This window comes from Choristoneura fumiferana, chromosome Z (assembly GCF_025370935.1).
Source record: "Choristoneura fumiferana chromosome Z, NRCan_CFum_1, whole genome shotgun sequence".
Lineage (NCBI taxonomy): Eukaryota > Metazoa > Arthropoda > Insecta > Lepidoptera > Tortricidae > Choristoneura > Choristoneura fumiferana.
In genome coordinates, this window is record NC_133472.1 from 10,487,278 (window position 1) to 10,515,131 (window position 27,854).

General features: G+C 36.6%; 1 protein-coding gene across 3 annotated transcripts in view; it reads left to right on the plus strand.

Annotated features, from left to right (window-relative positions):
- The window catches only part of LOC141426693 (nose resistant to fluoxetine protein 6-like), a 60,091-nt gene that overhangs the window by 2,491 nt on the left and 29,746 nt on the right, over positions 1-27,854 (plus strand). The window contains exons 1-2 of one of the 3 annotated variants that reach the window (XM_074085823.1): positions 4,952-4,997; positions 12,574-12,902. In XM_074085823.1, coding sequence (XP_073941924.1) covers positions 12,635-12,902 — 268 coding nt within the window. In that variant the 5' untranslated portion in view covers positions 4,952-4,997; positions 12,574-12,634. Of the gene's footprint in view, positions 1-4,951; positions 4,998-11,060; positions 11,144-12,573; positions 12,903-27,854 lie in introns of those variants that run through there. The other 2 variants (XM_074085815.1, XM_074085807.1) reach the window with 2 other exon arrangements.

Genomic DNA, 27,854 nt, shown 5'->3' on the forward strand with positions numbered 1-27,854 from the left:
AACAGTACACCATTGTGTTTACTCTAGCAATAGAGCCCTTTACAAAGCGGTAGAGCAGATTCCCTCGCCTCATTATATGTGGGATCGTTCAGTTTAGCTAATTCAGTTTAGGCTGAGATTTTATCCACGATATCAGAGCGTTTATCACGAGGTAACTTCAAATTGGTTTATTAAGTGCGCAATTACGGCGTACTTTAAAAGAGGGTAATAGGTCTCATATTTAGATTGGTTAGATAATCTGTTTTATTATACTATCCAAAGTTCTACACAAAATATATGTAACCAGAGCCCCTAGTAAACGTAGCATATATCGCGAATAGCGGGCTACACATTCGTCCCTTACACGTGTAAGTGCTGGATGAAAAGCGACATATTTTCTTTTTATACGTGACAAAACTTAGGCAAGTAATAAGTTACTCAATAATAGACCATGTAATTAGCGCCTCAAGGACATTCCATTTCCATATTCCTTCTGTCCTATGAGTTTGGAATTAAAAATAAGTAATACTATAAGGTGGCCAAGTGCGCGTCGGCTATAAAAAGATTTGTCGACGCGCCTAATTGAGGCCTCGGGCGACCAGAGGGCTGGCCACTATTTCGCACAGCGTATAAGTACCGCTATACAACGAGGAAATACGGACAGCCATCTGGGCACCTTATCCATTGACGGCGATTTAGGCCAAATTTTCTATCTATAGTTTAATTATGTTTTATTATGTTTGTTTTTAACAGTAAAACTTTATCTATGTTATGTTCAAAAATATGTTGTTTTCAAATCTTTGTAAGCTCGAGCAATGACGAGCATGACCCGCTTATCCAATATGAATACCTAATCTCAATCAGTACGATGTTTGTGGTCGTAACTTGCAGTCACAACACATTCACGTGCAATTCCGAACGGGACCCTCAGTGTTTCGTCATAAGCCGCGGTTTCAAGTGGGTATTGACATTTAAACGACCGATAGAAAATCGAGACAGAGTCATCTCTGACGGAGGCTGTCTTGGGCCCGCATTGTCAACTTTCACCGTTTGTTAATTTTACCTCCGAAGAGGATGTCGCGTTGCGTCACTTCATTTATACCACTAAGAGGTATAGCTATGATGATTTATATAAGCCTACCACTGATTTGGCAAACGGCAATTCACACGCTATCTGAGTGGCCTAATTTTCTGAGTAAAGTTAATGCTAATTTAGCTCAATCGTTGAAATTTGTTTTTTTATCTCTACTGATTCCTTCCTGCTCGTGGCTTTTAAATGATTTAGAAAACTCTCAAAATACCTACTTTATGTTTAGAAAATTCACCCGTGTCTTAAAAGGCATAGCCGGAAAAGAAATTACCTATGCATTGATTCCTGCAGGTGCCTAGTCATCTTAAAAGTCTTAATTTGAATTCCTCACATAAAACAAGAATTAGTATCTACCCTTACCTTAATAAGGATGCTATATAATTTCGTGTCTGAAGAAACTATCAGTGCAGCGAGTAAAGTTCTCTCGACACCGAAACCGAAGTGGCGTGGTGTACCGGACAATGTGGCGGAGAGTTAGTCGGCGTCATGTGATCAGACGTTACCGCCCTTTGAGCAGTCGAGCCAAGGGCACAAGGGCACTAGGGCACGCGAGGCGTCCGCACCCGTTTTACGACTTCAATCCCCACGTTCCACGGCAAAGCGAGGCTTCATACAATATCCAGCAAATGATTACATCTATCACTTTGTGACATTACAATTTCACGACTGACTCCTGAGTTTCCTTTTTAGTACTTACCTGCCTATCTGCCACGGTTACGGCCCGTTGATAAATGTATGCATGCCCGGGGAAATCTGTAACGTAGTTTCGTCTGTGAAGAGGCGAGGGACTGATGCGGAAAGTTTTTAGTGAGCGTGCCTATCTAATATTTAAAAATATTCGTCTTCTCTTGGCACCTGTTGACTACCCACACGCGACACTATTCTCGAAAGGAAAATTCAAGAGAGAATATTCAAGTTGACATCGAGAATTCATATCTAGGGCGATAGGTCTGTTTTCGACCCTACGTTTTATCGCCTCGAGTTTCATGTAACATACATAACACTTATTTCCCCACGGTCACGGACAGCAGGCTGTCGCGCATTTTCATAATAAAAATGATGGATGTGCGCTCGAAACTCCGATTTCACATTTATTTATTCATGCGGCAATAATGAAGCGCTTTGTTTATCTCCATACCTATTCCGTTTGTTTTGTGTCTTAACACAAGATTAACACGGCCGCCGCTTGTCCAATATCGGATGGATCGCAGTGGGTAATGGTTTCTTCTCGCAATTTGCTGGCTCCTCATTATCGTTACCGCGTTCCGCAACCGCTCGGTTGCCGTCGTTTGCTGTGTGAGGGAGATAAGTAAAGCGCCACGCAGATTTATGATCACGACTTCATTAAGCCCCGTCTTAGGAAAACGTTTTAATTTAATTTAAAAGAAAACGAACTAACTGTTTTATCGAACCGTAATCGATTTATCCCCCTATTGATGGAAATGCTTCTTAAGTTGTTGTCAACTTAGCTTGCGTCTGCCTTTAGGTGTTACTTTTCCATTTAGGTAGGTATGTATATACATTTTTACGTAGGGTAGATAACAAGTTGAAAGTACGTGTCAGATCCGTATTATTATGCTATTTATATAAAAAAATAATCGACCTGTTTCATATCTGCATTCCAGCCGTTTCAGCTAGGTACAGAGAACATAAAAAAATAGACATAACTCCTACACACGATCGAAAAATATAACCCTCCTTTTAACAATCGGGTAAAAAGTACACTTTTAAGTTATGTTATAACGTTATTTTGAAGAAGCAGCGACATACGAGTACTCGTAATTTATACTCTTTAGAGTCGTACTCTACCTAAATCTATGTGGATAGTTGACCATACTGCAGGATTCTGGCAGTCAGACATGTTTTACTGGATTAATTTTAATTCGATTATTAACTCAGATGGCAGTGTACGAGTGCAGCAAAACTCATTCTAGGATCTATGTAGGTCATGTCGAGAACAAACTGACCGCATTGCTTCCCAAATTTCGTAATGGATGTCGCTTTTAAAGTACATTTAAAGAACTAATTGATTTCTGAGTGCGTGTGCAAAAGTTATTACGGAGTAGGGAATAAATAGAGACGTGATCTTACTTAATTGTCATTAGATTTGAGAAATATTCTTCTCAAAGCTTTGGAAACTCAGGTCAAGGTGATTTTAATGTTACACTCTATGCTAACTAAGATTACATTAGGTATTTACTTATCCTAAAAAAAATTAAACAAAAAATTGAACCGACTACAAATAACCATGAAAATAAATTTCTACCCCTCTAAAGTCGTCTACCTCAGCACCTACTCACTATATATTGGGCTTCAATCACTCCTGCTGGCTCGTGCTGGGGCATCGACTTCAGACTGGTAGAAATTTATTTTCATGGTTTTTGTACTCGGTTAATTTTTTTTATTTTTTTTTTCACGATTTTTAGTGTAAATAGTCTCAAGATACAATAGTTTAATGATTAATGTCAACTGCTGGTCACCTTTTACAAAAGATTGCTTTCTCCGATGCAGAGACGTTCATTATTGAGGAGTCCTGGTGCTTCACTACCCGTTTTACCATAAATGCATTACGAGGAGCATAAATTGCTTAGCAACTGTGTTAAAGTAATCGAATTTAACCCGTGAAATACTTGTTATTTAGTAGTAACTCCGATGGTCAACTGTGGTCTTTATCATCAGTTCCACTTCACCAAATGATGATTTTCAAGAGCAAATTCACGAATGCAAATGCACTAAATATATCCAATTTACTATAGGTACACTACAATATTTGAAGAGTTCCTTCGATTTCCTTCGGATCAAATCATTAGATCCTAATTTGGTGCTTAAGGGACCTAATTGAAGGAATTCCTAGACGAACGTAAAAAAAAATCAAATCGTTTCATAAATGACGGAGTTCTGAGGTAACAATACAAGCGAATTAATAACCTCCTCCGTTTTTTAAGTCGGTTAAAAATAGTTAATTTATGTATAGGTCTATATACACGTATTATATCTGTAAACTTTATTAAATTCGTTTAGGGATGTTCATTTTATGATATTTGTTCTGCTACTTACCGGTGTGTAGATCCTTTTTAACAGACTTCAAAAAAAGGAGGAGGTTATCAATTCGGTTGTATTTTTTTCTTTTTTTTATGTTTATTATGAGCCGATTTGAAAAATTTTTTTTCGTTCGTCCAGGAATGCTTTCAATTAAAGCCCCAAATCAGGATCGGATGCAGGAAATTGAGGGACCTCTTCAAATATTGTATGGACACCTATGGTAATTTCGATATATTTAGTAGTAACTCGTGCATTTCCTCTTGAAAATCATCATTTGGTGAAGTGGAGCTGATGATGAAGACCACTTTTGCTAAACGGAGCGACTACTCAATAACAAGTGATTTCGCGGGTTGAATTTCAATTACTTCAACATAGTTGGTAAGCAATTAAAGCTCCAGTCTCCTTATCGCACCAGAACTCCTTAATAATGAACGTCTCTGTATCGGAAATAATAGCAATTTTTCGTAAAAGGTAATGAGCGGTTGACATTAAACTATTGTATCTTGAATCTTTTAAGGACACTAAAAATCGTGAAAAAAAAAATTTAATAACAAAAAGTTGAACCGACTACAAAAAACCATGAAAATAGCTTTCTACCAGTCTGAAGTCGGTGCCTCAGCACGAGGCAGCAGGAGTGATTGAATTATAAATAGTATGGAGGTGAGGTAGACGACTATAGGACCACTCCTGCTGGCTCGTGCTGAGGCACCGACTTCAGACTGGTAGAAAATTATTATTTTCATTTTTGTGGTCGGTTCATTTTTAATTATATACATTTATCAATTTTTTTTTTTTTAATAGCATTGGTATACTCGTATTGCGTCCCGCTGCGGGGCAAAAGCCTCTCTCTTCTTCCTCTCTTTGGCCCCAATCTCGTCTATCGAAAGTGAGTTCTAGCCATTTTATTTAACTTTTTTTTTGTTATTCCTACTTTAAGTCTGCTATCCCTTAAAGCAGTGAAAAAATCAAGCTTCGTCAACATAATCAAAAGATACAGTCATCAAAAACGTGTTTCTTTAAATTGCCGGGGAATCAAAACCTATTAGGGTATTTCCAGTTGTCCTAAAAACTTTAAATTTGGCGTGAAGGTAGAGTTATTATCGTACTGACAATCAGTAAGATTTTTTTATGTATGTATATAATTAGTAACTATCTAAAATGACCCCACACTGCGTAAGTTTTGCTTAGAAGAAGGGCTCTTTAACACTGGATAGATAATCATCGAGTCCGACTCGCACTTGGCCGGTTTTTCTTCATAACTGAGAATATTTTCAAATTTTAATACTCAGTAGGCTATACTATATTATATTATCCATACAAGTTTGATATTCGAAATACTCATCCATCGTTATTGTTACTAAACTTTTATCTCGCAATGTTCGAATGTATGTAAGTTAAATACGAGTACAATCTGATAACGATTAAATATAAGTATAAGATGTCCGTTTCAAACCTAGCAAGTGTATTTTAACGCTCATCTAGTGATCGCATTGTCTTGAAAATTAGTTCATTTATAGAGCTCCAATAAAAGTGACCCCCTCGGTAGTGCTTGAACAAGTGAGCTTCGCTTGACTGCAGCAAACTACAATATACTACCGAGCGGACACAGCACAATGTGCAGTGCAACAATCAAATGCCAAAGCCATGTACCGCGGCCGACCGCGACCCCCGCCTCTGCAGAGCTTTATTCAATTATTACTTCATAACCATTAATTTCGAAATCTCTTCTAGTACGTACATACCTCACGTGTAACGCATACTTCGTTTCCTAACTCTAGTGCGGTAATGAAAAGAATGCCTTTGTAGGTAACTGTGTAAATATAATTATGTCATTCTATGCCGTTTGTAACCGCATAGACGCTTTATTGTGAAACATTTGAGCATCAACACACACATAATCAACAACTGGTCACACTCACTGGAAAATCTGGCTCAATTGTTGCTGTTCGGCTAACCTTTACTAAATAGGGCTAAATTAGATTCAGTGCCAATAATCTGTAAAATAATTCTAATGAGACTAATTTTCACATATCTACTTAGGTAGGTAGAGCTGTACCCAACTTTTTTGAATGACGTGACGCGTAACCTATTTGCATCGTCGTACTTTTTCTTACAGATGTGTTTTTGAGATAGCTAAACTCACTTATCTATGTCTATGACATACTCGTAAAATAAATACAGATAATTTTCTTTAAAACAATATTAAACCATTTTAGCACCGTAGTTAACATACGAGTATGTACGCTGTGTTATTCTTGATTTCTGTTGATTGCGATAGGCAGTTGAGTTTATTGATAAACCATCCAGTAATTATATTTTTGGCCAAACCGAAATAAAACGTTTTTGCATCCTTGATATAACTTCTCCTTCATTCTTGAAGCTCAAATTGTAAATTTCGAAAACTTGGCGAGTTACATCGGCTCTTGTGCTGAATAATGTCTGAATCAGAAAGACTTTAGATACCTATCTACGGGCTTTAAAAAAGCGTCATAAATTAAAAACCTTTTATACTGTTTTACCGCGCATAATTAATTATGTTAATTCTTGGTTATTCTTAAAACAGTAAGTATTAGGCCACTAGTGTCTTGTCGAAATTAAATTCATTTGAAATCAAAAATAACACGATGCATACCTATATGTAAATAAACAAATAATCACGCAAAACGACAGCTCGCTATGAGTCTCTACTCTAGACGAAGCCGTGGACGGACGGACATGATGAAACAATAAGGGTAAATTTTAAATGAAATGAAATGTGCTGAACATTTTAAAATAGGGCTAAACCTTTGTTTTTACGGCGCATACTTGGCCCTATTTGTTCAAATAAAACAAGCGAGAAAAGTTTTCGTTGCTGGTAGCGGGTTAATAGAAGAACGGAAAGCAGGAACATCGAATAGCGGCGTTGTTTCAGCATCAATCCCGTATTCAGCGGAGCCGTGTTTATATTAAAAAGCCGGTCTTCAATTAACTGCCTCCTTTCTGGAGCTCTTTTGTCTTATTAAGACTACCCATTATTCTAAACCTAACTTAAAACTATTAACGGGAAAGTTAGCTCATTAGTGCAGCTTCGGCTCATTGCTGCTGCTATTTAGGGTCCCGTATCCTTCATCTTCTTCTCTTTTAAAATATGGCTGTTCTGTCCTAATTAATAGGACAATTTCGCCAGTGTCGAGGTAAACTCTCTTTGAGAGGCTCGTTGTACGGTGATTGTAGTTTTTGCAACTTGATAGTAAAATTCCAGAAACCACGTGGAGACCACTTGCGCATTAAAAAATGTTAGACAAGAGAGCAATTTAGAATTTTGGGATCACTGTTCACTGTTAAGGTTGATCGCCGCACTATCAAAGCCAAAGAAACAGAACTAGCAAAATTAGATATTGTCTACATCCGCCATCTTCGAATGCTACAAATCGAATCCAGTCCCGTATCGGTTACTCTCGCTACGCTGGCCGTCTGTCTGTCACAGGGCTGTATCTGGAAAATCATAATTGACAGATAGCTGAAATTCATACATACCTACCACGCACACACACGGGTGCAGCTTTAAAAAAAAAGAGGCGAGAAATAAACAGCGACGCGACATTAAGCATTTTGATGATTCATTGTAGTCCTGTATATCGATTGGGCAAAATTGTGGGCCGGGGCCGCAGCGACTGAAATAGGTTAGGTGCAGCAGGCCAGTCTAGGAGCGAAGCGAAACGAAGTTCTCACCATAGCCTTCCATGTTAGGTATTTATTCGCATCAGATCAGAAAGCCGGTATCAGAAACAGCGCAATTTTACTAATTGCAGGTCGATATGCGTTTCGATGATTAGGATAAAGCTACTTTCTGGATTTCGATTATTATCCGGTATTTTATATATTTTGAACGTATGAGTTGTGAACACACATGTTTATTAATTTTATACATAATGTAATAATATGATACGTATCCACCTTGACCAAGTCAGTTAGATTTTTAGTGATGTACAGTCAAGGAAATTAAATCACGTACCTTTATGGTACTAATGTCATATTGACATTCCATACATCTGCTAAAGAAATCATGACGAAATTGATTAAGAAAAGATTCCACCCTGGTACGTGATTTAATTTACTCGACTGTACGTACAGAACCTGAATAATTCAAAAAATCGGCCAAGTGCAAGTCGGATCTCTTTCAAAGTAGTGACGATATCAGCTGTACGCTGCCATAGTACAAGCTTTGTTTGTTTAGTTTAGGACAAGATCTTTTGATGTCAATTGTCCCACGTTAAGTATATGCACTATTAAGGGGCTGTTTCACCATCCATTGATTAGTGTTAACTGACGGCTAAATGTGATGCCGTCTCTATTTGTTTTGTTCGAATAGACGGAGACGGCATCACATTTAACCGTCAGTTAACACTAATCAATGGATGGTGAAACAGCCCCTAAGTGTAGTTAATCAAGACCAATAAAAATGTATCGGTATCTTGAGAGAAATATTGCTCTAAAAAAAAAACGACTGTAGGTACTCGAACCAGTTGAATCATCTCAACACGTGGATCGATTTCGCACTAAATATTTAATGATTACCCTTGTCAAGGCACTGCAATGTCATGACGACATTTATTATGAAAGGGTTCCAAAATGGGTCAAGATGAAACTCGTCCGATTGTACATAAAAATAATGTAAATCACTTTTGTAAACCCGGATTTTTAAAGGAAAAAATGTGAACAAAGTTTCGTCATTGTCAAAGTGACATTTCAGGGGAATTCAAGGTATGGGCCGACTAGAAAATATTATATAAAGTTCTGTTGTTGCCATGTATTTTTCTATTTTCAATAGAATAGCCGTTTTTATGGGAGACAACTTACAAGTCGTCTTTTGACCGAGAAGTACTTGGACCGGAGTCCATCCTTTCATACAAAAATGAACGAAAAACAGCGGAAAACGTAACCATGAACAACTCAACTACAATAAAAATATAACAACAATGTCGACAGTAAAAAAAATAACAGAACAAGAGTTACTGAAAAACGATTACGAGTTCAGTCTCGAAGTTTAGTGCATTGAGTGACGTCTCGCGTCGAGCGGCCCACAGCTTAAAAACCCGGGTGTAATACCAGGACAATAAATAAATTATGCATACGAAAACAGTACCTACTCTCTTTGTAAATTAATATATCAAAGCGTAGTAAATACCAAAGTAAAGATTTTCATCAGTAAATTAAAATATTTTATCTTGATTAAGAAATACAGGTTTTTAATGGGAAGTCGATTTCTGGCAAATGTAGAAAGAATAAAATATCTTGAATTCTGCAAATGTTTTTTGATAACGACAACACCTTTGTTTATTTTTTTCCATGGGATTATAAATCCGGGTTTAGTTCCGTAGAAGATTTATGGGAGCAGATTGCAGTCTGTCAGTTGTCAATGCCGGAAATGACGATAAATTCGTCTGATGGAAATCTGTGGGCGGATAAACTTTTCCCTACAAACCGTGAATTTAATTTTATGAAGGAAAAATACGGGCATGAGAAAGGTTATTTACAGTCGAACATTTGATTCCTGACCCACCGTAGAACGTTCTCACAGTAAGTGACGTAATAAATTTCCTTGTCAAGCATCCGATGACACTATGACTTTCTACGAAAAGGTTACCTATTTACTAGGCTACGTAGCGGTCACGCGCAGTGTAGTTCTATACAGACCTCCGAGTAATACATAATATGCCGCAAATATTCAATATTAAGTTTATTTGGTACGTTTAATATTGAATATTTAATAAGTTTTGATTTACTTCTTAACTTGTAAACCTTAAACTGTGATAGTTTCCATTTTATCCCGAACATGTCTTAAAGGTATTCATCATCCATCATCCCAGCTTATATACGTTCCACTGATGGGCACAGGCCTCCTCTCAGAACAAGAGGGCTTGGGCCATAGTTCCCACGCGGGCCCAGTGCGGATTGGGAACTTCACACGCACCATTGAATTGCTTCGCAGGTTCCTCACGATGTTTTCCTTCACCGCATAGCTCGTGGTAAATTTCAAATGTAATTCCGCACATGAATTTGGAAAAACTCAGAGGTGCGAGCCGGGGTTTGAACCCACGACCCTCTGTTTGAGAGGCGATAGGTCAAACCACTAGGCCACCACGGCTCTTAAAGGTATTTACTTACCTATTTTTATTTTTTCAGATTTTTCAAACCAGCGATTTAGGTAGCTTGTTGGGGGACACTTGCCTCTAAGAAAAGAACAGCACTTTAAAGCTGAATATTAAGCAAACAGAATTAGACTAAATTGAAAAATGGTATTAAGAAACTTGAAATGTTTTTGAAAGTACTACCCAACACAGTGCACTGCACCACCTGGCCATACGATAGCTACGCCACTGACCCAACGATACCTCATACTTATTACGAGTTTAGTCATGAAAAAAAAAACTATCTTCCAGCCCGCCGGTGTGAATTCAATACAAATATAAATAAAACTAGTATAAATAAAATTGAATATAGCATTGGAACAATTTACGACATAGTTAGTCTCAAACTATGCAAAGCTTGTAGGTACCTACTACAGGTATCTACTAAGCAACGGATAAACATACTTATATAGAAAAATACATCCTTAGATTATGATATATCAAACGTCCAAAGCAAGATTTGTACGAATAAGACAATCGTACTATTTGTACAAATATCTGCCCCGACCGGGGCTCGAACCCGGGACCTCAAGCTTCATAGTCAAGTTCTCTAATCCTTGGCTATCCGGTGGCCAACCTAAGACGGCTTTATAAATTATTAATGAATATGCAGGTAATAGAAATACCTATTAATCACGGACCGGTTCGTTATCTCACCGAAAGGCATTGGCAAGAAAAATAAAAGAAATCTCCACAGAAATCACCACCTCTACCGTCTAAAAATACTCTTGCAGGGTTTTATGAGCGTAGCATAAAGTAGGTAGTGTAATACCGCGCAGGCAATCACTGCGTGTGATAGCTATTGCTCTGTTGTTCCCGTGTCTCTGCGTCATTATTAATTAGGAGCCACGGAGCCACAAAGGTGAGGTCAGGGTCCATTATGTATTGACCATTGTCTCGATTGTATAAGGTTTCTCAGAATAATTTTCAACGCTCTCCGTGTTGCACGCTCATTAATTTTAACGAAAAAACTTCCGAACAGCCGCCAGTGTGTCGTTTCATTATAGAGAAAGTAAAATTAACTTCTATTATAGATATGAATGAGCACGAGTAAAACAAACATCGTGGATGGTTACTTACCTGTACAATTGGTAGGTAATATCACATTAAAAGCCAGTAGATTTTCAGTATATTCGATTAGCCAACCTCACTAAAATTGATCGACATTCTAAAGTGCCGCTCATGCTTCCAAATTATGTTAGTTGCATTTTTCTAGGACCGTGGTAATTGCATTTAATCGAAAATTAAGCACAGCTGTTGTGAAATTCATTTCGCCGTTGAAATATTCAAGTCGAGCACACTCAGAAGATTATTTATATAAGAATCCCGCTACACGATAGTAATATATTTCTATGGGCCAGTTTAACTCGTCCTATTATGGGAAAAAGATAACATAATTATTTTATATCTATTTCAGTAGTTGCTTTGACCCTAACAAAACAAGATTGTTGTTTTGGAATCTTTTTGTATTTTTTATTTTAATTCCAAATTTTTTGTTACTTTTACGGTCATCCCGTAAAACCCATATCGAAAATACAAACTGAAATATAGATGCATAGAAAAACCAAAAAAAAACAAAACATAACAAAACATACACCATAACTAACATAACTAAAACATACATCAGATATTAAAAGCCCGAAAATTAAACAAGAGAGATCTGTATTTTATTTGGCGTTTCGTCTTCATTTAAATAATCTTACATATATTTACAGACTGTTACACGCACTAAGCGGCACCTTCGTCTGTAAATATAGGTAGAGCTGGTTTTTAATTGCTATTTTGTTGCTATTTTCCTAGCGATACGTTGTTTAGTGGTGGTAAGGTAAGGAGTCATTCACGATGTCTTTACGAGGCACCATTCCAAGCATAGCTCCCGAGCGTTCACTGTGAGTTTCGTGCAACAAGAAATAATGTAATTTTCTCTAGAAATTATTATCTTTACTTTTCATAAAGAGTTGGATCAAAATGGGAAATAATATTAAAAATGCGCCCCGAAATAGCTTTCATGTAGAATCTACACATTGTAGATCCTCAGCAAGTTTCCATAAAGTTAGTCCGTTATTTTTCAAGTTTTCGCTTTATAATGCCGAAAATTCCGCTTACGTTTCAGCAATTTAGGTTTTTTATTAGTATGGGGGCGATAATTCTTCTTCTCTAACGATTTAAAGAGTACCTAGTATGTTTATCGAGTTCTGTAATATTATTCACATATCTGAGTCAAAATCATAATATATGTAGTTATAGTGAAGTGGTAGAAATAGAACCTAAAACTTTTTTTATTATTTTCAGTTCACCAGACCACCGTGTTTTAAAGGACCAAGATAAAGATGCCCAATAATTGACCTACAGGATGTGTCATAAACTGTACAGAGAACCCAAAACTATGTTTTTTGTGACGATTTTAGTGCTTGTGAGTGTGGTGGGTGCAAACGTGAACACTACTTCGATGGAGGTTTCTAAAGGACAATCTCTAATGGGGTGGCTTAGAACCCTGATGGATCACCACGACTGGCCGGAATATGTCAACAAGGAAGGCATCGCCCTTCCAGATCAATGCAAGCACGACCTCAACACCTACTTCACAGCGCTCAACAGCGGAAAAGTATGGGCTTCCAAAAGTAAGTTATTTACAAAAAAAAGCATAAGTTATCTAAGCGCAGCTGTCATGTAGGTAATATTGTATTTGAACAAAGCTAAGCGTGTTTTTATCTGCTTGCCATGCGAAAACTTGCAAGAATTTATCCATGGTGAAATGAAGGCCATTAAAAAGAGAGTAATGGATTTAGGTAATTGTGCGAAAAACGCGCATGAATAATGAACAAGAAGCTTAAATTGTAAAAGGAAAACCTCACGTCGCAATCGGTAAACTCAGACTTTTACCCACAATTTGCTCGGTTGTAAACGATGAGTTGTAATGTGCGGCCGTGCATGCTTCTAGTTACAAAATGAATCTCAATAAGACGCGGCAGCTATAAAAATACAACCCGGAGAAGTGTGAAGAAAACGGGGCGAACATTTCTTTTGTTTTCAGTAATATTTACAAATTCAGTCGCGGGCAGCCCTTTAATGTAAATTATTCCGTTTTATGTCTGCAATTTATCAAAGTACCTATCATAAACGGTAACAGGTGAAGTTACTGTCTAACAGCTATAACTGTTTACAGAAAACAACAAAATCACGAAACAATTTCTTTTAAGTAATTATTTATATTGAATAGCGCGAAATATCGTGACAAATAAATTAACTCACAACACAAAATCCTGTGGGTCCGTAGTGAAATGAAGTTCGCCTTGTGTAAATTTGTAAGCATTGTTGATAGGTACAAACGTAACCCAATTTTGTACATTACTTGTCCATTAAATAGTAAGTACTCTAATAGCGAAGTCGGCGGAGATTAATTTAGTTGTTTTATAATCGCGGCGTGCGTGCAGCCTCTCTTTGTATCTGATTACATAACTGCAGTTGAACAAGAAGTACCTACAGAAAGCCCGGTGCAGCCAGCAGGTCGCCGGCTCATCTGGGTCAGCTCTAGGGTTATCAATGCCATCACTAAATATGTCAACACTTAACTTAGACGTCATACCTAAAACCAACTCTTATACAAACTAGGGTTGGTAACTGTCCTGTTTTCTTACATATGTATATATGTATATATCTGTGAGTATATATAATATGCCTTATGATATTATGTCCTGCTTTTTGGGGTATCCTGGGGCTACTGGATACTTTTTAAGAAGCGTCTTGATTTTTCAAGCACCCAGATAAGGTAGTATTTTAAAAATTGGAGCCTTTTTGTATTATACATGTTTTTTCTACATATTATTTGAAAAATTGTTAACCGCTCGCTTCCTGTTTTAAAATCGAATTGTTCTGGTTTTTCAAACTTCAAATCGTTTTTTTTTTAATTGTGCGGTCAAACCCTAATATATAAACTACACTACTGTAACTAAAACTGAGTGTAGTTGTCAATTTTTTGGCTAAGGCAATGAAAAGTAAAACCTTCATACATATACCTACACAATCTGTAGTATACACTATTTTCTGCTCACCGCCTTTAATACATGTCCGATTGTCCATTTGGTAACTACCGAATGAAAGCAAGGGGCATGAATTTGATTTAAAGGATTAAATTGACAATATGCAGTCAAAAAAAATAGGTAGGTACTTACTACATTTTGGTGTTAATTGTCCCATGATATTTATATATATTTATTTATTTTATCCCCCTTTTGTTCTTCTTTTCGTAACTTACGCTGTTGTACAAGTACAGCCCTCCCCTGAACTAACATAAAGGTAATTTGTTGAATTGCGAACCCACTTCCTTTCGTGAAGTCACTCTGGAATTACGGAATGGCCAAAACCCCAAAGACTACAGTATGTATAGCAGAACCCTTTCCAACCCAACATAGGTAGATAGGTACTCTTTTTAACTTTACTAAGGCTGGTGGAACGACTTTTGGCTTATAGCCATCACTGTTTGCCTCATTTCTAAAATGTACAGACCGGATGTGCAGACAAGTGGGCAACGGCAGTGGTTTAGCTTCACTCCACTCTTGATTATGAGTAAAATCACATTTTCGGTGCGGGCCGCCGTGTGGCAGCCCTGAAGCGCACGCGCGAATTTTTTCATCGAGATCATTATCGAGCCTTTTTTTAAACAGACGTACAGCATGTATACGTTACTACACACACATTGTTATACATTACTTCGTTGATACATTGCTACTTAATTAGTGGATTAAGCATTAAAAAAACTGGAGGAATAAAATTAACACGAGCTGAAAAATTAACAGTTATGTCTCAAACGTATTTAAACCTGTTATTACAACTTATTTATGTACTATGCTTAAAAAGAAAAAAAGTTGTTTGAGTTATCTCCTGCGAAATGTCTGGAGAAACTTTTTGGTAAAAGCTTTGTTGGCAAGTATGTACTTTAAGCAAGTAATTTGGGTTAAGCATAGATTTTATAAGTAAATTTAAGTTTTACGTACATTCTCAGCTTTTCAGTGCCGGGAAGCTCAGGGGGATACCTTTACATATTAACTTTAAAATTTGTTTAGTGCTACTTAGTGAGGGTCAACTATACAACTGCAAAGTTAGCTAAAGATATTTAATTCGCCTCCGTTTCGCTTCAATTCGATTCGTCAAAGCTCTTTATTATATAGGATTACCCTTTGGCTTCCTTCAGTGTATTAAGGTTTTTTAATCATTCAATTTTATTTTTCTTATTACCTACTTAACAGAACAGGAACGAATTTGAAAAACCAAACCCGTATTATAATTTATAATACCCGAAAGTAGTTGTTATATAAACACTCGTTCATTAATGTAAGGCGTCAAACGTCGCTTTGTATTTATTTATTAGCAAACAACATAATCTTACATTTAAACATCTTAGCGGACATAATCATTTGTATGGGTGATCAATATTAGATGAGCAAACACTCGGCAACGGACGTAATTCGATATGTAAATATGTAAAAAATTTCTTTTAGAAAGTTATGAATAGTGAGAACAAGGTTATTTGGCGAGTGTTACGCGGATTCTTTCTGAATGTGTCACTTGTCTAGTATTTAACCGACTTCAGAAAAGCAGGTAGTTATCAATTCAGTTGTTTTTTGCTTTGTTACCTCGAAACTCCGTTAATTATATTTTTTTTACGTTGGAGTGGAAATACTTTTAATTAGGCTTTATTGTCACTAAGTCAGGAATTATTGAGTGAATCCTAGAGAAATCGAGGGAACTTCTCAAATATTGTAGCCACCCATTGGTGATTTGGGTATATTTAGTAGTAACTCGTGCATTTGTTTTTGGAAAATACCATTGTTGAAGTGGAACTGATGAGGAAAACCACAGTAGCCCCGTGGAACTATTCAATAACAAGTATTTCACGGATTGATATCCAATTACTTTAACACAGTTACTAAGCAATTTATACTTGTCACAACGCATATAGTGAAGTGGAACGGGAGGTGAAACACTAGGGGGACTCAGTAACAATTAAAGTCTCTGCATTGGAAAAAGCAATCTTTAGTAAAAGGTATCGAGCAGTTGACATTAAGCCATTGTACTTACACTAAAAAAGAAAAAAATTGTAAGCAAAAATTTAATCTACTACAAAATAACCATGATTAATAATTTTCTATTTTACCAGTTTGAAGTCTCAGAACGACCCAGCAGGAGTGGACCAATGGACCTTACCTATATATATCCTATATCTATTGGACTGTCACCAGCTGAAGCACCAACTTCAAACTGGTAGTAAATTATATTCATGCGGTTTTTTGTAGTCATTTTTTTTTGATATAGGTGCAACTTTATTTTGCCTTAGGACTAAAAAAAATCAGTTACTAGCATCAATCAATTTTATTTGAAATAATTAAGCATCGCCTCTTTAGATTGAAAACATGGTAGATACCTACGCGTATAGTACCTAGTTGTCATAAGATAAACCCACAAAAGGCACGAGTGTACCTATATGAAAACAAGTACTCGTGCCTTACCTTGCCTCATTCTTTAGGCGGTTATGACAGCGCCGTAAATCCTTAGAAGCAATAATGAAATCAGGAAAAACGATTTCAAAGTATTCGCGCGACCCAAATGTGTGCGTTTCGGATTGGTAAATGTGTAGAAACTAGAAAGAGTGAGGTTGCAACAGCGCGTGCGGCGGCACCGCGACGGGTGACTGCCGCTGCGGGTGCGAAGACAATTACAAATAATTCAGAAGAATTTTACAACATCGTAAATTTAATTTCCGCTTTTTCATATTATGTTTTTCCGTCAGAAGTTATGGGTAACAATATTTGCCAGCTAATTCGCCAAATATTTCAGTTTTAGTGAAAATTCATCCCCTTTGAATCGATACAAGCAAGCCTAGAGCAGTCGCTGCTACTAGCATAAAACCCGTATCAAGACCAGTTTAAATCTGGGGCTACATTTTGTTATAAAACCCACAGTATGTACCACCAGGCCCTAGACTGTCTCCTTTAGTTTCTTCAGTAAAAGCAGACAGAATAAATTAATTGTATATGTTACTTTAACTTTAGAAATGTCAGAGTATAGCAACCTATTAAAACAATGACAAATCTCTTTTAAGGATACCTACGCAAGCATTAAGCCATGTCATGTCATGACAGCGCGTAATAGCATGCCACGTTATAAGCATGTACCTTTGGAGGGGAAAAGTTGAGAGTACATTTTAGGATTTCCGTCAAAGTACCTATCCCACGATTCGTTTTAAAAGTTTAATTTTGTGATGTAGGTTTCTCTCTTGCAGAGCAATCTATCACTCTTCTGGCAGTTTCTGATACTTACGTACCTATGACATACATACATTGAGGTCAATATGCTTGATCAGAGAATAAAACAATGCTTCAAAGTCTTGCCAATTACTCGTTATTTGTAAGTACTAAGTTGTACAGTTGTACAGTCGAACAAATTGACCCAGGGTTGAACCTTTCACTACGATTTCCTTGTAAAAAGTATGACATGTCAACGTGACATTAGTAGCACACCACCCTGGGTCATGATTCAATTTGTTCGACTGTACATGTTCGTCAATGTCCGTTCTACGAGTAAGACTCAATTTATGACAGACAAATGATTGCAGTGAATTTCAAAATAATAATTAGTAAATTGGAGAAATAAAATAAATAAAAGAACAAATATCTATGGGTACTATATCGGTAGACACAAATTGAACACTGTCGATTAAGTATTTCATACAATACAGTGACTTTTTATTGAATAGAAAAATTGATAGGGTGACCAATATCCTTCTACTACTAACATTGTAAACTATCTGTGCGTTAAGACATGCCCTTGATTATTAAAATCCCCTTTGTTCTTGCCGTCTAAGTAGACGATATATTTCGATAGTTCAATGTCAATGCCTCAAGCCAGTACGCGGGTTATAGTTTTATTACTCACCTTAGTAGGTCGTAAAACCTAGAGATGCATTGCGATTGTCATGAAATTACGCGGGAATATCTTATACAAAAAAAAAACTTATCACAATTAACGCGGATTAGAGTTAATTGGTGTCGCTTTGGCTGTTATTAAAGCGCATATATATATATCCGGCCCGTCGCGAAGGTAATGTTCCCAGCGACCCGAGAAACAGATGTCTCCGCCATCGCCCTATATCACAGGGTAATTTATGTTGGTGTCGTCACCTCGCAATTTGGGCTCCTTCACCACTTAGTAAAGCCGCTAAGTCAAGCTCAGGTACGCGGTGATTCTATGTTGCAGCTTCACTTTTCACCTTCCTCTAGATGAGTAAGAATGTAGGAAAATAATAATAATATAATAATAATAATAATTGATATGAAATGAAATTAAAAAGGTGGTAGACTGAGTTTTAATAGATTACTAGAAGTAGAAATAATATTCGTTTAGCACCGGTGTGGCTACTTTTTTGTGTCTTTGTTGTGTTTAATAAATTACGGCATACTCACCAATTAAACGTAACCTTTTTTTAGGGTTCCATGGCAAAAATGGCAAAAACGGAACCCTTATAGTTTCGCTATGTCTGTCTGTCTGTCCGTCCGCAGCTTTGCTCAGGGACTATCAATGCTAAAACGCTGTAATTTTGCACGAATATATATATGTAAACTATGCCGGCAAAAAGGTTGCAATAAAAAAAAATTTTTTTTGGAGTACCTCCCATAGACGTAAAGTGGGGGTGTTTTTTTTTTCTCATCCAATCTTGTAGTGTTGGGTATCGTTGGATAGGTTTTTTTAAATTAGGGGGTTGCTAAAACGGTTTTTGGATTCAGTGATTTGTTTGCAAAATATTCAACATCAAAGTGCAAATTTTCATTAAAATCGAGCGTCCTCCCCTCTAAAATTTAAACTGGTGGGTGGAAAAATTTGAAAAAATTCAGGATGGTAGTAAGTATGTCAAACTTACGAGAAAAACTATAACGGTTAAGTTTTCTTGAGAATTATTAGTAGTTTAAGAGTAAATAGCAGCCTAAGGTATAAAATACACCTAAACTTGGAATATTCCGTACAAAATACGAAATCCTTAGAAAAATATTATTTATTTTTTTCGTAATGGCAACGGAACCCTATTTCGGGCGTTTCCGACACGCTCTTGGCCGGTTTTTTACCCATAATCCGTGCAATGACATGACCCAATATTTTTGAGCAATTAAATCCATTAAAGGTTTAGTTCGGAAAATAAATATGTAGTTTTTCAGCCATATCGTACGCCCCGCACTTGTAATCCGCATGAAATTTCTATTCTCCTTATTATTAGGTCTATGTATGAATCTCTAACAATAATGTACATTGTGCCTTTTACGCAACTGGTTACTCATAGGTAATTATCGAATGTCGGACGGGTCGACTGCTAAACAAGTACGACTATATGATTTCATGGTGAAAAACATAAAAGCTTTAGACAAAATATTATTTGAGTAAGCTTCATTATACATATTAAGTATGATTTAACTAGTTTTATCTAAATGATAGCCCCGCCCCAGCAGCGTGTCGTTAGCAGCCCTCTTTCGACATTAATTAACCAACCCTCCGTCCGCAAAAAAGGCCTTTAGGTAAATGTATATGTATTTAGGTCTCTATAGAATAATTACTTTTAAAAACCATGTTTTGGTTTAATACTAGTGTGTGCTTTTATGTTCCGCAAAAGGGTTACTGTGTTGTTATTATTAAAATTACATATTTATAACTGAAAGTAAATCGATACTCGGTATCCATAAAAGAAGTTGCATTTAGCATTAATATTCAGACTTGTCTAAGAGGTTAGTTTTGGCCTCGGGGGACTCTAGAGCTGGCGGTTATCTCGCGCAAAGAATAGGGATAGCTATACAAAGAGGTAATGCGGCCTGCGTTCTGGGGTCCATGCCAGTGACGGCTCTTGACGACGTGTTTGCCTTATAAAATAATGCTACCTAGGTATTAAGTTACTTAATAATTTAATTAATAATATTGTAAATCTGTTTTAAAGAAGGTAGTTAAGCTTGACCAGAAATATTCAAACAGAACGAGAAGTCCGACGCGGATGTTCGAGTACAAAATATCTCGGCAACTGCTCTACGCTGCCGGTTACCTGAATGATTTAGTTTTATCGTTACGTTGGGCCAATAAGAGTTATCGGGCCCACAGCGCGGGCGCGGGGAAAGATTTGTATAAAGAGTCGGTTTCGGAATACCTAAAGATTACATAGGTAGATCATGCATGGGATAATATTACAAAGCACGTGCGCAATGATCATTACTCTCTGCTCTCTGATCTTTGTGTTCTGTGAATGATTATATATAATACTGTGAAAATTAAAAATATGATGCTCACACTTATAGTGTGCCTTCCCTATGGCGTTTCATTCATTAAATTCTGAATGGCTCGAGTTGAAGCGATGCTGATAATGCTGATCCCGTGTCGAATTCATAGATGTGCGGCAATATTTGTATTTGCTCGGAACGAGTAATCTTTTCAGTTATATTCATAAAAATAAACTCATTTAGTAAGTGAAAAAGGTGCATGGCCTACCGAATAGTTAAAACTAAATATATTAATAAATATCACGGGACAATTTACACCAATTGACCTAGACCCAAAGTAAACTTAGCAAAGCTTGTGTTATGGGTACTAAGCAACGGATAATATAATTATATAGATATATACATACTTAAATACATATTGAACATCCAAGACCCGAGAACAAATATCTGCCCGGACACGGGAATCGAACCCGGGACCTCAAGCTTTGTAATCAGGTTCTCTAACCACTAGGCTAGATGGTCGTCAAAGTTAATGTCGGCAAGGTAATTTTTTTTTTTTAATTTTTATTGTGATATATTTTGTCGGCATAGTTTATGTACATATTCAAACAAAATTACAGCTTTCTAGCATTGATAGTCCCTGAGCAAAGCCGCGGACGGACAGTCAGACAGACAGACATGGCGAAACTATAAGGGTTCCGTTTTTACCATTTTGGCTCTGGAACCCTAAAAACGAGACCATCATTTGAGAAATTTAATGAATGAACGATATTTTCATTCAAGTCTACTTGCTATGATGTAACTAATTCTAAATCTGAGCGCCATAATATCATTGGAAAGTGTTCTATAAACCGGTCTTCATGGGATTTAATAAAAATTAAAGCATTTTCACAAAACAAGTCGGGCTACGCACGTGGAAGTAACATTCTGCTGGTTTAAAGTAGTTCGTCGCACTTGTGTAACGGATCTGTTTATCGGTTTGTGGGAAATAATACATAAGTAACTACAGGCTAGTTTTTGCGCAAAATAACAGGGTGAATATCAGTGAGATTTAAAATGGCATAGAAAGTCGACAAAATATTACGTTAATCGTGAGACGAGACTTCACTGTGAGTCAAAGTACTACAGCATCGGCTACTCGGCCCATCTCCACTTCGTTTTGTTTTAATAGTCGAATCTTTTTAATTTACACTGCCTTAAAGTTTTAAACATTTTCTTTAAATATTATTGATTTTCTTGGCATACAATGTTTTTTTGTATGTTAGTATGTTTTTTGAATGTTGGTAAATAAATAAAAAATCATTTCATTTATTGCGAGATGTTTCATGTCAGTGGATAAGGAATCAAATGATTCGACTGTATCTACTTTAGCTAGACTGGAAAATTAGGTATATACGTATACATACCGTGTAAGTAATATTTGTTTGATGCTTGACAGCGCGCCAGCTACTTGCATGTTAGATAGAACTTTTAGTACTCTATCACGCATTGCATCATTGGATCATCGAATACTTATATAAAACTTTCGGGTCAAAAATGTTTGTAACCGAACTCCTTCGAAACGGATTGACCGATTTCTATGTTTTTTTTTGTGTATGTACCTATATTCGGTAGGTCTGAGAATAGGATGTAAACTATTTTTCATACTTCTACGCGGACTGAGTCGCGGGCAACAGCTAGTATATACATAAATAATTGTTCCCATTATTATGAAATAGTAGATTGTACAACAAGAGCACAAAACGAGTAATTTTACCTAAGACGTTCATATAGCCACCCGAGCTGGTACGGCGAGGGTGGATAGACACGTCGAGTGGAAAATGGGTTTAATGCTCGAGTTTTACACTCTGCTTTTCACTTAGATTGCGAGGAAATGAAATAGCAACAGTGGAAACAATAATTCACTTTCTATGTAACTACCTTTTATTCTTTATGCATAATTATAATAATTCTATTTTTTAATTTTATTGATTTATTATGATTGATTTGATTGATTTTTAGTTTTATATATATTAAAATTTATTAAAAATATATGTAACAACTTTTCTGTTTGTGGCTGTTGACACCTGATTACCTTGGTCATAAGTTGGTCTTAGACGAATATGTTATTTTATGCACTAGAGCATAAAAAGTCATTTTATGTTGCCTAGATAAGTACAGCATAAACACGAACTTAACGAGCATGTGATGTGAAAAAAATCATTATCATCATCATCATTACTCGTATGTCGTTAAAATCTTTCGTGCCTTAATTGGCCAACTACTCCACTACGCGTTTATTTTCGGCCAGCGGCGCTTAGTCGTCTAATAGAATAGGTCAAACAAACTGACGGCGACAGTTACATAAATAATGAATGAATTCGAGCTCGGGGCGGATTATGCTAAATGAGACAAAGCTGATTTAACAAGAAAGTGCGACGATACTTTATAACGTAGCGTATAATTGTAAAGATTGCTTACTTTCACGCGTTACTAATGAAATTGGCGATTAATACGTTATGCGATGTTTGCGCAAGCCGCTGCGCCCGCGCGATGGCCGCGTTATGTCACAGGCCAGCGCTTGCGCACTCGTTGCAATTTAAGTACACCGGCTTATATTCCTCTCCAATAAAGCATATTTTTATCTAACTCCGAATACAGATGCGCTCTGAATTGTATTCGGGTCAGCGATATTTTTATCTAGCCGGTTCTGGGTTACTTGAATTCACTTCGAGTGTGACGAGTTCATTATTCTCTTGCAGGTTCAGCCATTACGTAAATGATAGTAAGGGAGCCCAAGAGGGGATTCCGCGTTTTACTCAAGCGCGTCAGAAAACCATAGGTCCTTGCACCCTGTAATGTACCCCCACAATATATGAACCCTCAATATAGGGGTATGCGTTAAGGGTAGCCGATCAGATTAGTAAATATTAACAAAAAATGGAACCGACTTCAAAATCCTTGAAAATATTTTTCTACTAGTTTGAAGTCGGTGCCTCAGCACAAGTCACCCCCAACCAACCCGTCAGATTTATACCTCTCGGTTATCATTATAGACATAGGGCGTGTACTGTATGAATGTCTGATGCGCTCAAATATTTTCTTGTAACTGTTTTTTTATATTTTTGTAAATTCGCACACGCTCCCCCTCCCCCTATTAAAACGGCATACTCAACATAAACTTTTTTTGTTTTTGCACCTAATCTTCACAATCCAATAGGCTACTACTACGCTTACTATTACGCTTTAGTAACTACAAATTTACCATACCCGCCTCCCCTACTATGATCCCTAAAAAGCAAAAAATGGAAACAATGGATCATTCAAAGTTGTAGTTCTCTGGTAGAACCACTATTTTATTGACTTTGCGTTGTCGAGCTAGTTACTATGTTATTGACAGAGAGTAACTGATAAAATGCATGCTGAATATTTGATTTGCGGAACATTATAAAACTCGCTAAAGCTTTAAACACTACGAGTATTATTTCGTTGATGATAGGTACTTGATGCGTCCGATCGAACCACATTTACATTATTTCAAACGAAGCTACGCTAATCCATGTATACAATGTGTTTTGAAAGTAATTCGGAATATTTCAGTAGATAATTGGGTTAGTATAGTATGACTCATTGACTTATATACGTTAGTACATTATATATCGATGGTATGACTGGATCTGTAATGATTTTCAAGTTTTTTTTTATTGTAGTTGACAAATGTGTACACTGTTAAGTAAATAAGTGAAAACCTAAATGGTTTACGTACAGGATCAGAGTGGTAGTAAATATATCAAATTTACAAGGAAAATTATAGCGGCTAAGATTGCTTGACAATTATTAGTAGTTTAAGAGTAAATAGCAGCCTAAGGTATAAAATATACCTGAACTTGAAGTACACAATACGAAATCTTAAGAAAAATATTATTTGATTTTTTCGTAATCGCTACGGAACCCTATCCTGGGCGTGTACGACACGCTCTTGATCGGTTTTTTTTAAATGGTCATATGCAAAGTATGCAAACGCCAATTAAATATTTTAGTGCATGAAGTGGCATAGGTAGGACCTATTTATATTATTTAACACTGGCCGTTTTCTGTCAGTTTCATCTTTTGAAAATAGCGAAGCGCAACTGACAAGGTTGGTATACCTAGTACCATCCACGAAGACGCGTGATTTTGTCAAAATTAGACATTAACGACATTGTAATAAGAACCACGGCACGCGTCATCGTGAATGACTCTACCTATAGGTAGGTACAAATTACGCGTAAGGTTAGAAGTCAAGTCAAATAACTGACAAAGCAACACCATACGAACATTTTTTGAAATTAAAGTAAGTATTCGAAAATAAATGCAACACACTAATCTTTTTTAGGGTTCCGTACCTCGAAAGGAAAATCGGAACCCTTATAGGATCACTTTGTTGTCCGTCCGTCCGTCCATCTAACAAGACCCTTTTTCTCAGGAGCGCGTGGAGGTATCAAGCTGAAATTTATATCAAATACTCAGGTCTACTGTCCCTTGGAGCTGTGAAAAACTCAAACTTCTAAGCCAACGCAATCAAAAGATACCGCTTATGCCGCAAAATTTCGAAACTGGCAAGGGAATCAAAACCTACAGGGTAGTTCCCGTGAACTCAGACTCTTAAAATTTGCTACGAAGCAACCTCTTTTAGCACAGATAAAGGAAAAATTGCGAAACCCGTTTGCTATTGTCAGGAGAAGGTTCTTATGTTCTTATAAAATAAGTTTTAGAAAATTAAAAAAAAACTACACCGGGGGCGAAGTCACGGGCACCAGCTAGTATAAAATAAAAATGGCTGTTGAGTTGTCTGAGGTTTCCAGTATAGGTATAAATTAACACTTTGTATAAGGGTACCGCATCAAAGGCGTGATTAAATTTTTAATCATAAATTCCAATGGAAAATGGTGTGTTCAATTTAAACTACCCAAACCCATACCATCTGAAATATTCCGGAATAATTTCGGCACACCTTTTATATGTAGGTACCATCAGCCAAATAAGTGGTCTATACATTTTTAAACAAGTTCCTATCAAATGAATAAGTAGCTAAAGTCGAACTTTTAAGTAGACAGACACGTCTATTGGCATTATTGTTTTATGTCATGCAAACGATTATCAACTTTAGCGTAGACCACATATTTGGCTGATGGTACATACGTACGTTATTTTCAAAATTCTAGGATTTTACAAAAAAAAATTATACCCCTGGTTTACTATTATCATTAACGTTGCATGTAAAAATCCCGTGGGACTATCGGGATAGAAAGTAGGTGTTATTCCACATGCCCACATACACATACACACACACACACACACACACACACACACACACACACACACACACACACACACACATACTCACAAACTTTCGCACTTATAATATTAGTAATAGAAAAATAGTGGCGTTTCATGAACCGTTTCATTTTCGTGACTGAGGGTTATATTGTATTTTGATCCAATTTATGATAAGTGTAAACTTAAAGACGCCATTTATCTGACCACAGACAATCAATGATGTGAAAACCTAGAACCTATTGCAAAATAATTAATCTGCTCAGTAAATCGATTAATTTATTAATTGAATAGACCAAAGTATTTTTGTCTATTTTATTATTTACAACGAAGGAGGGTTATTGATTTTAAGGAAAGTAAATTGTTGTTGTTTCTTTAAAAAATATGGCTCTGTACATTGGAGGACAATTTTGCCAGTGTCTTGTAGGTTTTGCCGTTGTACGGTAAAAAAAACTAGAAAACGAAATATGAGAGGTAATGGTGGATGAACGATGACAGCGCGACCCATATTCAAGGAAAGTAAATAAAAATCGCTTATTCATCCGCGCATTAATCGATTTTTAAAATGGCAAATTTTCCATCAGATGGCTACGCTAGTCTATGCTACTACAGATTATACACAGTCATGTTTCAATCAAGAAATAACGTCAGTTTGACGAAGACTTTTCAAATGAAAAATATTAATTCGACTTAGACTGGGTCACGTGTGCTCTCCAGAATTTCTACACAAGATTAAAATTAAAAATGATCCTATGTGTGAATGCCGTAAGGACATTGGATCATTAGATCATATATTTTTTAACTGCCCTCTGAATAAGTTTGACATTTATGATGATCTTATAAAATTAAAGACTGAGCTCCCGACTAACGTCCGTACCCTTTTAGCTAACTTTAAAGAAATTGTTATTTACCTTTTGGCTGAATTTATTGACAAAAACGATATCAAGCTGTAAACAATGCTTCACATTATAAATTTTAACTGTTGCATATAGGTATGTGCGTAAATGAAATGTAAATAATTGTAAACTAATTGCCACAGTGTCCCTTCCCTGGGTTATTTTAATCGCTCCACAAAAGAGATAGTCAAAATCACGCAATTTGACGTGACATTGGCAAAGTGCCCCGCAGCAAACGCCATATCAACAACAAAAAAAAATGAAAAATAAATAAATATTGGAAATAAAATAAATACTACCATACAATAAGTACAAATTTCGCGCTGTCATCGTTCATCCACCATTACCTCTCATATTTCGTTTTCTAGAATTTTTCTACTGTACAACGGCCAAACCTACTAGACACTGGCAAAATTGTCCTCCAATGGACAGAGCCATTGACATCTATGTACCTTACGGCTTAGATAGATGTGGATGGACAGAGCCATGTTTTTATATAAATCTAAATAAATATTGAAATCAAGTGAATTTTGGTGAAAAAAGTGATTAGACATCTAGTTAAACGACATGAATTTATATATAGATAAATGTGTTATTGATTCAATCCAGTGAGTGTTTATACAAGATTTTTGATGAAATCGGTTTGTTTACACTTTTAATAAATTGGATAGGCATATAATAATATACGCATTTCGATGGGACGTTGGTACTACAGAGACATGATGATGACAATCCGACCGATTTCGGCCATGGCGACCACCTCGACTCCTAGTTAGTTATTTGGCGCTCATGCGCTCTAAGATGGCTTACATAGCCTACAGAGACATAGTAACATATTAACATGTACGACGCTTTGTACTTGAATGACCGATGTAAGGCCACATGAGTGCACATGATTTATTCCAGTCCCTTGTGCGGCTATTTCCATACAATACATAACATTATTACATTTGAATACCTATCACAAATAGGTACATAGTTTTATAATTGTGTCTCAGTCTCCCAGACCGTACAAAAAAGACTGCCCCGTAAAATCTCTAATTTTTCATTCCATATACTTAGCTTTGGGTACATTTTATTACAGCATGCTAGTTTTTTAGTGGAGAGTTGAGCTCATTATGAGTAAGTAAGTTTT